The following is a 14824-nucleotide window of genomic DNA, read 5'->3' as shown; positions in this document are numbered from 1 at the left end:
ACCTATGTACTACCCACCCCCTAAACCAGTGGTTCTCAACCTTCTTAATGCCAAGACCCTTTCATTCAGTTCCTCATGTTGTGGTGACCCCACCCCCCAACCACAAAATTATTTTTGTTGCTACTTAAGAACTGTAATTTTGCTAGTTATGAATCGGGTGACCCCTGTGAAAGGGTCATTCAGCCCCAAAGGGGTTACGACCCACAGGTTGAGAACTGCTGCCTTAAACCCTTGTTCTATTTGCCATTCCTCAATCCTGGGTTTCATTTACCAAAAAACAAAAAATAACACAACTACCATAGTGTGACTCCCAATGACATAGCACTTCTGAGATATACCCTGCTATGAACAAACAGGCATGAACAAAATTAAAGAGAATGCCCGTCACCCATTTGCCTAAATGATACATAATTTAATAGAGCATATAGGGTGATGATGAAGCAGGACCTTGATTGTCTACCAAGAGTTCACTGCTCTTGGTACAGCTGTCTTCTGCTTCCTGAGACACCATGTATTTTCAATGTAAGTCCTCAGGTTACAAGTGTGTCTGAGGTAGGGTCCAATTGTTCCAGTGGGCTTCCCGCCTGGGATCTCACTGGCGTTGCCTCTGGAGCATATGGTGCATTGCAAAGTTCCAGGATTCAGTGACACAGTGTTCCCTGGTACCTGGCCTGGTTCTCTGAGATTTCCCAAGTCTCCCGTAATCAATGTGGCCCCTTTGTTGCATGTCCCCCAAAGCACTTTCAGTCATTCTTCTCCCACCTGGGGATATGTCCTCCCAACAGAAATGCCTTTGTGTTCCCCCAGACTCCCTTTCCTGTTGGATCATTAGCACAATTTTACTTTCATGTGATATTGGTCTATAATCTGAACATTCTCTTAGTACATTTTCCTTTGGAGTGGGTACAAATATGGATCTCTTCCTGTCAGTTGGGTGACTATTTGTCTTCCAAATGGCCTGGCATCACAAGTAGTACTTCCATGGTTTCATTGGTTTGTTGAAACATTTCCATCAGTACTCCATCAATTCCAGGAGCCTTGTTTTTGGCTAATGCTTTCAGTGCAGCTAGGATTTTTTCCTTCCAACATTGGTACTTGCTCATATACTACCTTCTGAAATGCAGGAATGTCAATTAGGCGTTTTTTGGTACAGTGACTGTATTCTTTGAACCTTTTGATGTTTCCTGTACCATTCAATATTTTGCCTATAGTCTCTTTCAATAGTGCAGCTTGAGGCTTGAATTTTTAGTTGCTGAATGTTTTTCATATATATATATATATATATATATATATATATATACACATACACACATGTACGCTGAACCTGTTCTTCCTTTTTGTTTTTCTAACTCCAGGTCTTTACACATTATTTTACTTTCTTTTCCTGCACTGTCCCTTGAATGTTTTTGTTCAGCTCTTTGACGTATATCTGTCTTTCAGCTGCCTTAGCTATTCTACTGTTACTCTTTGGGCTGCTAACCTCAAGGTCAGCAGTAATTAATCACCAGATGCTCCTCTGGAGAAAAATGGGGCTTGCTACTCCTGTAAAGAGTTATAGTCTCATCGGCAACACACAGGGGGCAGTTCTACCCTGTCCTACAGAATAAACTCTATGTCAATGGGGTTCACTCTATAAATTAAGAGTAAGTTTTAGTGTTTTCTGACATTCACTTTGATGTTTTCTTTTTTAATGACCTTTTGCTCCCTTTAAAAAGGATGTGCTTGGGAGATGAGTCAGTCAGGGTGTGATGTAGCACCGATGAAGAATAGTTTCCCTCCAGTTCCTAAATGCTTCCTCCCCACCAACTACCATGATCCGAATTCTACCTTGCAAGTCTGGATAGAGTAGAAGATGTACACTGGTGAAGATAGGAGCTGGAGGCACAGGGAATCCAGGGCGGATGATACCTTCAGGACCAGGGGTGTGAGGGGTGATACTGGGAGGGTAGAGGGTGAGTAGGTTGGAAAGAGGGAACCGATTACAAGGATCTACATGTGACCTCCTCCCTGGGGGATGGACAACAGAAAAGGGGGTGAAGGGAGACACCAGACAGGGAAAGATATGACAAAATAATAATTTATAACTTATCAAGGGCTCATGAGGGAGGAGGGAGCAGGGAGGGAGGGGAAAAAGAGGACTTGATGCAAAGGGCTTAAGTGAAGAGAAATGCTTTGAAAATGATGAGGGCAAAGAATCTACAGATGCGGTTTATACAATTGATGTATGTATGGATTTTGATAAATAAAATGTTTTTTTTTAAATTATGTCCTCCCACAGCTCATCAGGTCTTCAGTCACTAGTGTTTAGTGAAGCAATGCTATTGAGATGGTCTCAAATTTCAGGTGGAATATCTTCAAGGTCGTATTCTGGCTGTAGTGGACTTTAAACTTTTTTTCTTTAATTAAAAAAAATTTATTTCTTAAGCTTAATTTACATATGAGCAATTAATTGGTGGTTTGTTCCACTATCAGCCGTGGTCTCATTTTAGCTGCTGACATTGAGCTTCTCAATAAGTCTCTTCCCACAGACACAGTCAAAATGTTTCTATCTAGAGAAATCCACATGTATTGTTGTTGAAAAAGATATTTGCTAAGAATTAATCATTGATCTTGCAAAATTTTATTACGCAATTTCCACCTTTATTTCATCACCAACTCCCTATTTTCCAACTACTGTTTCATCTTCTTTTTTTCCAACTTCCACATTCCAATTGCCAATAATTACCAGTGCATTTTCTTATATATTTGATGAATTTTGGCTGAAGTCATTGGTAGCAATCAAATTTCTTCATCACTAGCTTTTGTGGTTGGTACATAAATTTGAATAATAGTTATATTTGTGGGATTTCCTCAAAGAAATAGATATTTTATCACAGGCATTATATTTCAAGATTGATTTTGAAATATCCTTTTTGACAATGAATGTAATGCCATTCCTCTTGTGTTACTCCAGGCATGATTTTCTGGTTCAAAACAGCCAATACCAGTCCATTTCAGTTCACTAATGCCTAGGATATTGATCTTTATGCGTTCCATTTCATTTTTGGTGACTTCTAATTTTCCTAGATTCATACATTGCACATTCCAAGTTCTGATCACTAGCAAATTTTTGCAGCTTTTCCTTCTTGAGTCCTGCCTCTTTGGAAAATGAAGATCCCAAATGTTCCATTTCCATAGGCATTGCTTCATTCATCACATCACCATGGTCAAGTCCAATCCAAGAAAAGCGCTTCTCCTCAGTCACATTTCAAGTACACTCCAACCTAAGGGGCCCCTCCTCTGGAACTATCTCCAACAATGTCTGCTTCCCTTCATTAGGCTTCAGTGTGTGACAATGTTTCAAACTATGAATTGAATCGGGTTTTCAGTGGCTACCTCCTCCAAAATGGGCTGCCAAGTCCTTCTCAGTTATCCATTCTTAGTCTGGAAGCTCTGCTGAAACCTGTTCACTTTGAGTGGGCCTGCTGGCATTTGAGCTTCCATTATCACAGCAGCACACAAGATACCACGTCCAAAACACACACACACACACACACAAACAAGGTGGTGGCTTCTGGTCTTAGGCAAATGTAACTTTCCCCCACTTTGCTGCACATGTTGAATAATATTTGTAATCTTCACTCTCACAATTTTGTGATAATATTCTATTAGGACAATTCTTGAGTACAGTGGGCAAGCTTTCTGAAGCAACTGATCCAGTGGATCCCAAGGAGATCTAGAGTGAGGAGTCGAAGTCTGCAAAGGCGACCTTACCTTCTGCACCTCACACATTCACACTCCTAAGTTCCTTTAAACCTCGGGCATAAGTGCTCTTAGGCAGCAGCAACTTTTGTTTTTCTCTTCTTTTGTTTTGGTTTCCTAATGTTTTGTTTGGCATATTGCCCAGAGAACAAATTGCTTTGATTACATAGGATCGTTTATATTTTTATGAGATCACTTGATAACAGAGCAACAACTAGTGACTCCAGAGGAAGTGTACTTTTGCATCCAAATTGAGTGTATGAAAGAGGCCATTCTACTTTGAGTGAAATTTGAGTCATGTGAGCCAACTTTCGGCATAAGCGAACCAGTAAAATCCATTAGGGTGATCACTGACACTCCTTATGAGCAATAAAGATCAAGTCTGGATAAGGTAGTCACAGTCTACTACATACTAAAAATTCTCATGTATCAAGTTTACATTGGTTCAAGCCAAACACTGTCCAAACCTTGTCATTTTATACATTAGTTTCTTTTGTGACCCCAAGAAAACTTGAAATAGTGCTGTTCTGAAACCCCGTTTCTTTTTCATCTAAAATGGGAGCTAACCAAAGATAAAGGAAAAGGACACTGACACCTGGGGCACCCACTGCCCACCTGGCAAAAACAACGGGTTCCTCCACTGATGTCCTGGTTCTTCACCCAGAATGTTTTGGGGGACAAGAGGTGTAAACTATTGTGAGGGCACCTCACATTCCTTCTATCCGCACAATGCTTCTCCGCCCACCAAAGCCTATTCTCTGAAGCACACTAAAGTGTGCTTTGGTCCCAAATTGTTGCCTAGTCTCTCTGTACACACAGCTTTAACTCTGTTATCTAGTGTAGGATGAACAAATTAAAAGCCTCAACACAATGAAAACACAGGGCTCCTCTGGAGCGAGCCTTCTTATGTTCTTTTTTCTTTAAGTTTTATTGACATATAAACCACATATATAATTTAATAACTTACACAGGTTAAAGAGCTAGCAGTCACCACCAAAATCTTGGAACAGTTTCTTCTTTTTAATATTCATTATTAGCTCCCAAGCCTTCTGATGTTTAATGTCTTTTCTTTAAAGCTAAAGCTTGACCCACACTCCTTGCACATTTGTGATTTCCCCCGAGTGTGTATTCTGGTGGGAAAATAAAATTTGATTGGTGGCTAAAGCCTCGCTCGCACTGTTACCACAAGTATGTCTTTCCCCTGAGTGTATCCTCTGGCGCACAAGGAGACTTGATTTGATAATAATGAACACACACACACACACACACACACACGGATAGGGAACGTCCCACCTGAGAAATCATCAATACCAGCTGACATCACAGGCCTCACCAATGAGAAGCAGTTCTAGCCACCATATTAGGAGTTAATGAGTTTTCTGATGTCTGATGACAACTGACTTGTAGTAAAGTCCCACCTACATTTCTTTCACTTACACTGAAGGGGTCTCCTCTAAGGAGGTTCTCAGATGTGTGATGAATGTTATCTTGCACCTAAAGCCCTTATCACACTCCTTACACATATAAAAGCTTCACACCTAAGTGTGTCCTTAGATGTTTGATAAGAATGGACTTCTGGCTAAAGTTTCAACCACACTCCTTAAACACATGGCTTCTCCCCCAAGTGTATCCTCTGATGTCTGTTGAGAGTGGACTTATGCCTAAAGGCTTGCCCACATTCCTTACACATGTAAGGCTTCACACCTGTGTCCTTTGGTGTTGGATAAGACAGTCCTTTTGTCTAAAGCCTTGGCCACACTCTTCACACACATGTGGCTTCTCCCCTGAGTGTGTCCTCTGATGTTTAATGAGACTTGAATTACATGAGAAGTTGCTCCGACATTCCTTACACAAGTATGGTTTCTCACCTGAGTGGGTCCTCTGATAGATGATGAAAGCTGAGCTGCAGCTACAGCCCTGCCCACACTTGGTACACCTATATGGTTTCCCATGTGCCTGTGTTCTCTGCTGCCTAAGAAGTGTTTTCTGTTTGCGGGGCTGGTAGCACTCACTATATAAATGTGCTTTCTCCCAAAAGAAGTGATTCTGGTTTGTGAAGTTTGATTTCAGGCCAGTTTGGCTCATCTCTATTGCTGACTGCTCCAAATCTTGAGGTTTTAAACTCCTTCAACCCTTTGTGTGTGTCCACAGGGCTGTGCACTCTTTGGGTTGAGTCGAGCTCCATTCCTACCACTGGGTAGTCTTCTCTGGAACTTGCTGACCATCTCTGGACTGGGCTGGAGAATGCCCTTGAAGTCTTTCTACCCGCTGTGCTCCCACACAAGGGTTTGGAGACCTCTTCTTTGTCCTGCCCTGGTGTGTTTTCACTCCTGCAGTTCTGATCAAAATGCTGCCTCTGGGGCCCTGGGTGGGCAGCCCTCAGAAGGAAGTGATTCTCAGTGCACAAATCTGGGAAGATCTGAAGCACATGTTGGCTGAGGAATTGCTGACAGGAGAAAGCCAGGAAGCAGGAAGAACAGGGGGAGATTTCTGACTTTGTTTGTGTAGAAGAGAGAACTTTGTTAGAGCAGCTATGGGTGGGGATGCCTGGGTAGTGCTGACGTCTCTAATTATAGACAGTATTGTTAGATCTCTCTGGAGCTAGAGTTATACCTCAGTCCTTGGCCCTGCACGAGAAAGAATACATGCCGAAGCCTGATTCGTGATCCAAGTGAGTTTTATTAGAGTTACAAGAAGTTTCAGGTTTACATGGTACCCATAGGACTCTTCCCGACCATGCAGCCTGACGGAAGCTGCTCAGCGTCACGCAGACAAAAGTCTCTTTCTCAACTCTGAGGCTCCTGCCTTTTCAAGGATTCCATGGGGAGGCATGGTAGACGACCCCTGATCAACCCCATTGGCTGAATTGAATTCACCTGACCTAGGTGGGCCAATCCAGGTTTAGCGCCCTCCCATGCCTACCGGCAGGAAACCTGAACCTCTGAGCATGTGCAGTGCACCACTCCTTGTTCCTGTGCTTGGCTCTCTGGGCATGCGTTAACAGACATTCCTTATCCCTACGCTAGAACTACCTAACAGTATCTCACTGGTACACAAAAAGTCAGTAGGTTGGTAAGAGAAAGGTAGGAGGAAATACATGTGTGAAAATAGTGGAGGAGTATCTCTTGAAGCTACTCAACTTCTGGCGGATATGGTAAGCACCAGCCCAAAGCTGATTAACATGACATGGGGTCAGACACATCCACCCTCCATCTTTGTTTTCTTCCAATTCTGATATCAGCCATCCACCGTCTGCTTCTCTTCTAGAGGTTATAACTAGTTTTCATTTTAGTTGCCACCTTGGCTATCGGTATGAGCTGTCTCAGTGAGAAATCTTAGGACTGGAAATGAAGCACATTCTAGACCCCTGTCTGAAGTACAGGAGGCTGACCAAGGTGGGACTATGCAAGTAGATCGTGTATAACAGTAGTAGAGACTGGCCACTTTTAGTTACATCCCCAGGCTGTAAGGATGTGGCATCTTGGCAAGAAGAAGAGAAATCTAGGACTACTGGAAGTGTAGATCTCTGCCTGAAGTAGTATCAGAGGCTGAGACAAAGAGACCATGAGACTCACAGGTGCAGCAGACTGTGAGGCAGACCCGTGGGCTGGTTTCCTCGCCCTCCAGGGACAGAGTCCAGGGCTCCATGTGGCTAAGAAGTTGAGGACTAGAGGAAGACTTAGCTACTGGCTGACCAGAGGTGTCACAGTGAACCAATGAGTATATCCTTAAAATTTTATAATCTTGACTTGTGGTAACCTATTAACTCCCTTAATAAAAACCAAACTCACTGCCATTGAGTCGATGCCAACACATAGCAACCCTACAGGATATGGCAGTACAGTCCCTGTGAGTTTCTGAGCCTGTAACTGTTTACAGGAATGTGGGATTATAAACAGACTTTCCCCCAGCTTTATCTTTCCCAAAGACATGGGGGAAAGTCAGATGCTTACAGACATCCTCCCTGAAAGCAATCAGTGACCAGACTAAGGCAGGCTCTTCTCCCTGCTGCTAGGGACAGTGGGCTAAGGCTTGCAACCATTAGCTTAGTTCCTCTAAGTGGGGTTTACACCCTACTGATAATGGATCCCTACTGATATGGAGATCCAGAGAACAGGTCAAACCAGTGGACATCCAAAGTTAGGTTGCCATCCTGAATCTAGGATCCGCCTATCTTGCCACACATAGACCCCCAATCCCTCTTCTTCCTATTGCGTGTATGTCCCTAGATTGTCCCCCTCTCATTGCTGTATAACCTATAGTGCAACCCCTTCCTGTGACGTATGTCTTCACCAGTAATTAGTGGGCTTGCACTCCCCACCAAACTTGTATGGGCCTGTATTAGCAATAACCATTTCTCTCTGCTCCTCCCTTGACTTTTCGTTGCCTCCCTCTCCACTCCTGTTCCCTTTCCCCTGTCAAGGAGTCAATTAGGCACTCCAAGTGTTCCGAGTAGAACTATTCTATAGGGCTTCTTTTTTGTTTCTAATTTTCTTATTGTATGTGGTTATGCCTTGGGCATAACCCACTGAACTTCAAGGTCAGTAGTTTAAAATCACCAGCCAGCTCCTTGGGAGAAAGACAAGGGTTTCTATTCCTGTAAAGAGTTACGGTCTTGGAAACTCACAGGCATAGTTCTACCCTGACCTACAGAACTGACTCAATGGCAGTGAGATGGGATGTTGTTGGTTGTAACTTTTGCAGCAGATTGCCAGGTCTTTGTTCTTTAGTGCCCCTGGATGCATCTTAACCACCAACATTTAGAGTAGTGTATCACAAACTGTATGTCACAGAGAAAACCAAAAAGATCTGTTCCTGTCCTGTAGATTCCAACATATACCAACTCCATCGAATAAATATACAGACCCATGGGATTCCCAAGGGTAGCAATCTTTTGAAAGAACACCCTGTCCCTTGGAGAGGCTGTGAGTTCAAATCAGCAAGTTTTCAGTTAACATCCAAGTGCTTATTAACCACTGGCTCCAGTAGGCCTCCTTTGGATCATACAAAACCCAAAAAGCAAATGCAGGGCCATCAAGTCAATTGACCACAGCCATCCTATAGCAGAGGGCAGAACTGCCATGAGTTTCTGAGGCTGTCAATCTGGATGTGTGCAAAAATCTTATCTTTCTCCCTCATAATAGAAAGTGGGTGTGAACCATCAACCTTTTACTTAGTAGTTCAACACATAAGATGCAACTGGGCTCTTTTGGCACAGAGATGGTGGTCAACAAATAAAGAGAATAATGAGAGAAGAGCACATACTCATACAAAGATTCGCGTGCATTTCCAGCATCACTTCCCTAAATAGGTTCTTCTGCCCAGAGCTCAGTATCTTCCATTCTGCCTCCGTGAAGACCACAGTGACATCCTGGATGTAACGGGCTCCTAGAAAAAGCAAGACATCAATGCAGCCGATTTCCCTCAGTGTTCACAAGGAGCATTTAACAAGTAATCTTATAGAGCCTGCATTTGAAGAAGTTCGTTTAATTCATTCCAGAGGCACAGTTCTTGTCGCAAGTTCTTTGGTCATGACTGTCTATCTGGATTTATGAGGAGCCAAACGGGATGCCAAGGAGAGGCACCATGGAGACCAAAAACCGTATCCTTCATGTTTCATTTTTTCAAAATCATTTAATTGGGAGCTAATACAAATATTACATCATTCCACAATTCAATCACATCAATCATATTACACAATTGCCACCAGTTTCACAACATTCTCTTCCTTCTTGAACTTCTTGATATCAGCTCCCTTTACCACCTCCCTCCCCACCTCAGGAACCCTATACTCCAAACCAGAAAAACATAAAAACATTTAAAGAGGGCTACCCACAATGACAAAATGTATCAGTGATAAACCCCAATGTGAAAAAAAACAGGAAATGTTGGAAACCAGATCAGGCCTGCCCCAGGTGTATTAGAGGGGCATCGAGTGACAAGGTTTTAACCATTCAAGTCAGGTTTCTCACTTTGATGTGCTGTAGTCATCTCTGCAATGCACTCTGTTCGGTAGCCAGTCTATTCCCGTCCCTCCATTATGGATAAAAGGGAAATCACTGGAGGCTTATTTCCTGTGTAGATCTCACAAATGTATCTTGGGTTTTCACTGTCATTCAGAGCCTTCTGCAAACCAGAACCTCACAATGTAGGCTCTGATACTATCCCCTCCTGGAGGCCTACTGCTTTACGATTCTGACTTGTAATCTGTCGGGTTCCCTAATAAGCCCCCATGATTGTATTGTGGGTGAGTTCTACATGGGTACTGTAATGGATTATTAAACCCATCAGAGAAGTAGAATGCCATGGGAGAACAGTTGGCTTCAGAACAGGGTTCAGGACAATGGAGCATAGAACATGTCTGACCTCTGCCTTGTGGAAATTAGCCCTGAATTGTTTAGAGTTGGATTCTCCTCCCTACTGAATCCAGGGAAGTCAGATGTAGCTTCCATGAATTTCCCAAGGGCTACCTATTTTGAGGCTGATAATTTGAAGTAAAAAAAGGAATACTCAAAATTTGTAGCTAGCAAATGTGGTGAAGAAAGCTGATGGTGCCCAGCTATCAAAAAATATAGTGTCTGGGGTCTTAAAGGCTTGAAGATAGACAAGCGGCCACCTAGCTGAGAAGCAACAAAGACCATATGTAAGAAGCACACCAGCCTGTGTCATCATGAGGTGTTGATGAAATTAGGTATCAGGCATCTAAGACCCAGAACAAAATCATATCAATGTGAATGGGGCTGGGGGTGGGGAGTGGTGACCCAAAGCTTATCTGTAGACAATTGGACATCCCCTGTCAGAAGGGTAAGAAGGAAGAGACGAGCAAGTAAGGGTGCAGTATAGCACTGATGAATAATACAACTTTTCTCTAGTTCTTTAATGCTTCTTCCTCCCCACTGTCAAAACTCCAGTTTTCTTTTTTTAAATTTATTTATTTATTTATTTTAACAATTTATTGGGGCTGATACAATTCTTTTCACAGTTCATACATATACATACATCAATTGTATAAAGCACATCTGTACAGTCTTTGCCCTAATCATTTTTTTCTCTTTTCTTCTTTTACATTTTAAAACTCCAGTTTTACCTTAAAAATCTGACTAGAGCAAAACTTGTACACTGGTACAGATAAGAGCCCGCAACGCAGGGAATCCAGGACAGATAAACCCTTCAGGCCCAATAATGAGAATAGAGATACCAGGAAAATAAGGGGAAGGTAGGGAAAGGGGAAAATCAATCACAAGGATCAATATATAACCTCCTCCCAGGGCAATGAACAACTGAAAAGTGGGTGAAGGGAGACAGAAGACGATGTAATATATGAAAATAATAGGAGGGTGCGGGAGGGAAGGAATAAAATAAGGAGCTGATAGCAAGGGCTCAAGTAGAAAGAAAATGCTTTGAAAATGATGATGGCAACATATGCACAAATGTACTTGACACGTGGATGAATGTATGGATTTTGATAAGAGCTGTAAGAACCCCCAATCGAAGTATTTAATAATTTTTAAAAAATTGTAGCTAGCAGTCAAGTTAGAGTATGGTATCATTTCAAACTTGCACCTAGAATTTGTCCACTTGATAGCTGAAAGATAGTACCTTTAAACTGTGGCCCAGTTTCAGGTGTCTAGGATCAGAGAAACTGGTGATGTGCTGGCAGCTGATATAATATTCCTGGAAATAAGACTGTCTATTATGGAAGCCTGAAATGATGGTACTTGAAATTTATTGTCACTATTTTCTCTATTATGCTGTTTAAAAAATCAATAATTTAAAAGCAAAAAAGTGCACAGTATATAAACTGCCATCATTCAAGCTGTCATCGTTGTTAGGTGCCACCCAATTGATTCCATTCCATAGAAAACCAATGCACAATAGGATGAAACACTGCACAGTCCTGTGCCATCCTCACAATTGTTTCTGTGCTTGAGCGCATTATCGTAGCTACTGTGTCAAACCACCTCATCGAGGGCCTGCCTCTTTCCCAGGTATGATGTTCTCCAGACACTGGTCTGTCCTGACAGTATGTCCAAAGTACGTAAGACAAAGCCTTACCAACTTTGCCTCTAAGGAGTAATCTGGCTGTACTTCTTCCAAGACTGGTAGGTTTGTCCTTTAGTACCACAATTCAAATGCATGGATTCTTCTTGGGTCCTCCTTATTCAATGTACAACTTTCATATGCATGAGGCAACTGAAAATACCATGATTTAGGTCAGGCACACCTTAGTCCTCAAAGGAACATCCTTGCTTTTCAATACTCTTGACATCTTGCATGGCAGATTTACCCAATAAAACATGTTGATCTCTTGATTGTTGCATCCATAAGCATGGATTGTGGATTCAAGCAAGACAAAATCCTTGACCACTTCAATCTTTTCTCCATTTATCGTGATGTTACCTATTGGTTATGAGGGTTCTGGTCTTCTTCACACTGTCTTAATTCACACTCAAGGCTGCCATCCTCGAGTGTTTTAAGTCCTCACTTTCTGCAAGCAAGGTTGTGTCATCTGCACATAGAAGGCTGCAAATAAGCCTTCCTCCAATCCTGATGCCACATTCTTCTTCATATCAGTCAGTTCTGATTTGCTGAGCAAACAGAATAAGTATGATGCACAGATACAACTCTGACACACACCTTTTGTGATTTTAAACCATGCGGTATTCCTGTTTTATTCACACAACTGCCTCTTGATCCATGTACAAGTTCCTCAGGAGCTCAATGAAGTGTTCTGGAATTTCCATTCTTCTCAACGTTATCCATAATTTGTTAGGATCTACATAAATGTCATGGCATAGTCAATAAAACACAAGTAAACATCTATTATTCTCTGCTTTCAACCAAGATTGATCCGCCATCAGCAATGAGATCCTTTGTTCCAGGACCTCTTCTGAATTGGGTCTGAACCCTGTACTGCTGTAACTGTTGATGAATGATCTTCAGCAAAATTTTACTTGCACGAGATTATCAATGACATTGGTTCTATAGTTTGTTCATTCTTCAGAATGATCTCACATATTGATCTCTTCTAGTCAACTGGTCAAGTAGCTGACTTCCAAATTTCCTGGCACAGCTGAGTAAGTGCTTCCAGTGCTTCAGCAGTTTGTTGATACGCTCAGCATATCTCAAACTGAAAAAATGTAAGAAAAAATTCAAGCCTCAAGTTGCAAATATTGAAAGATTCTATGGGCAAAATATTGAATGATACAGGAAGGATCAAAATAAGATGGGAAGAATAGTCACTGTACCCAATACAACTATTTGACATTACACCATATTAAGAAGTAACATATGAGCAAGAACCAATGGTGCTGAAGGAAGGATTGCAAGCTGCACAGAAAGTATAAACCACAAAAACAAGGCTCCAGGAATTGATTGAATCTACTGAAATGTCATCATTAGATATTATTTATGTGGATGTGTAATTTAGAAGTACATTCTAAAATGTAAGTAATCTGTTTTCCAGAAAACTCTCTGGGAAACGATCCAGCAGTTCAGAAAATTGAGGTGATTCAACTCACCAGTGTTTGCTGCTGCTTCTGCTTTTTCTCTTGGGGCCAGTCATTATCATGAGAAGACAAACCTAAGGGAAGAAAGAGAAGCCGTGAGAAAGAACCCTTACTATGCTCCCCGAGTAGCTCTGTTCATCATGGAAGGCAAGGAGGGAGGCACTGTACTCAGCCATGACCACTAAAGCAGTGTCACCTGAACCTGAAGTCAAGGTCTCCTCTTCACCTTTCCAGACTCCCAACAATGCTCACCTTTTGCGAGTTTCCTCACAGTGTCCATAGTTTCTCTGTTCTTTGTAGACAAAAGTCGGTGCAATGACTGCTCTGAAATTCTTCCACAGGGAAAATGGGTATAGTTTCAATTATAGATGGGTCTCTGCTGCTACCTGGGAGGTGATGTCTTCAGTCCTCACTTAGGAAAGCCCATCTTGCATCCAGGACCTGTGGCACGGAGAAGCAATGTGATTCTGCTGGTTCCTAGGTGGTGTCCTCTAGACCCGGGCCTCTTCCGCAGGGAACCTTCCTCTCTCATCCTTTCAATCAACACTCACAGGTGCCAGTATACTAGGGTTCTCTGTCGTCATAAATTCCCGATTTAGAAGCCCTCACGTCTATCTGACATTCTCCCTTTCCCTTTAATATTTTCTGTGTCCCCTTTCCCTGACAGCTTAGATTTATGTAGTGAGGTGAACGGACAGAGCAGGTCGATATTCAGCTGGCCTGACATACTGTGTGACCATTGTGAACCTTTACAGAGTGGTAGGGACTTTAACCTGATGCTAATCAGTTCCTGTCACCCAGCACCAAGAAAGGGCCGACACAGGTGGCTTGTAATCAGAAGCCAGGATAGTGGCCACATAAACTCAGAGGCAAACATAGTGCCAAAAAGACCAGATGTGCATCACCCTCATGTTTGGCATCCCCTATTGGGACTAGCAGAATGGGACTGGATAAGTTGTCTGTCCCCTGAAATTCCAGGGCAGGTGCAGGGTAGGATCTCCTTCTCTGACCCTGTATGTTACCTTCTGTTGTCCCCTGAATCCAAAAGAACTTCTGGATCAGGTGCCTTATCCCCCAAATCCTGTAGCACAGCAAAGGGTAGTGATCCGTACCAAGTGTCTGCCCACCCACAATTCCCTCCTCTTTGCATGCTGTCCTAACCCACTTCTCCCAACCTCGTTTTTACTTTTCATTTTCTTCCCTTCTGCCTTTCTCTTTTTTTCCTAACCTATTGACTCCATTTTGTTTTTATATTCTTTTTTTCTGTTCTTTTAAACTCTATTTTATTTATTGTCTTTTCTTTTTCCATTTTCACATTTTTTCTTATTACCCCAGGGTAGTTTTCCTCCCTTTATTATTTTCTTATTTGCTCTTCTTTGCTTTTTTCCCCTTCATGTCACACCAAGCAGAAGCAAGCAACCTTGATCACAGTTCCCTGCCACACCAGTACCTCCTGTAGCTGCCACCTTGCTGGCATTGTAAAATGGTACAAACACTGTGGCAAGCAGCATGACACTTCTTTAATGACTGAGCCATCCCATTACTTAGTGTCTATCCCTGAGAAATAAGAACTG

The 14824-nt window shown here is 42.3% G+C and overlaps 1 protein-coding gene across 1 annotated transcript in view; it reads right to left on the bottom strand.

Moving 5' to 3' along the window:
* Positions 1 to 6413: 6413 nt before the first annotated feature.
* LOC142423191 (zinc finger protein 343-like) overlaps positions 6414 to 14824 on the bottom strand; it is a 34385-nt gene continuing 25974 nt past the window's right edge. Inside the window, exons 5-7 of the mRNA XM_075528405.1 lie at positions 13503 to 13691; positions 13263 to 13324; positions 6414 to 9129 (exon numbers count right to left, since the gene is read on the bottom strand). Coding sequence (XP_075384520.1) covers positions 13660 to 13691 — 32 coding nt within the window. The 3' untranslated portion in view covers positions 6414 to 9129; positions 13263 to 13324; positions 13503 to 13659. The remainder of the gene's footprint in view (positions 9130 to 13262; positions 13325 to 13502; positions 13692 to 14824) is intronic.

Source organism: Tenrec ecaudatus, chromosome 12 (genome assembly GCF_050624435.1).
Source record: "Tenrec ecaudatus isolate mTenEca1 chromosome 12, mTenEca1.hap1, whole genome shotgun sequence".
NCBI classification, from domain to species: Eukaryota; Metazoa; Chordata; class Mammalia; order Afrosoricida; family Tenrecidae; genus Tenrec; species Tenrec ecaudatus.
Note: the sequence above shows the minus strand (reverse complement) of the source record. Positions and strands in the feature narration are given on the sequence as shown.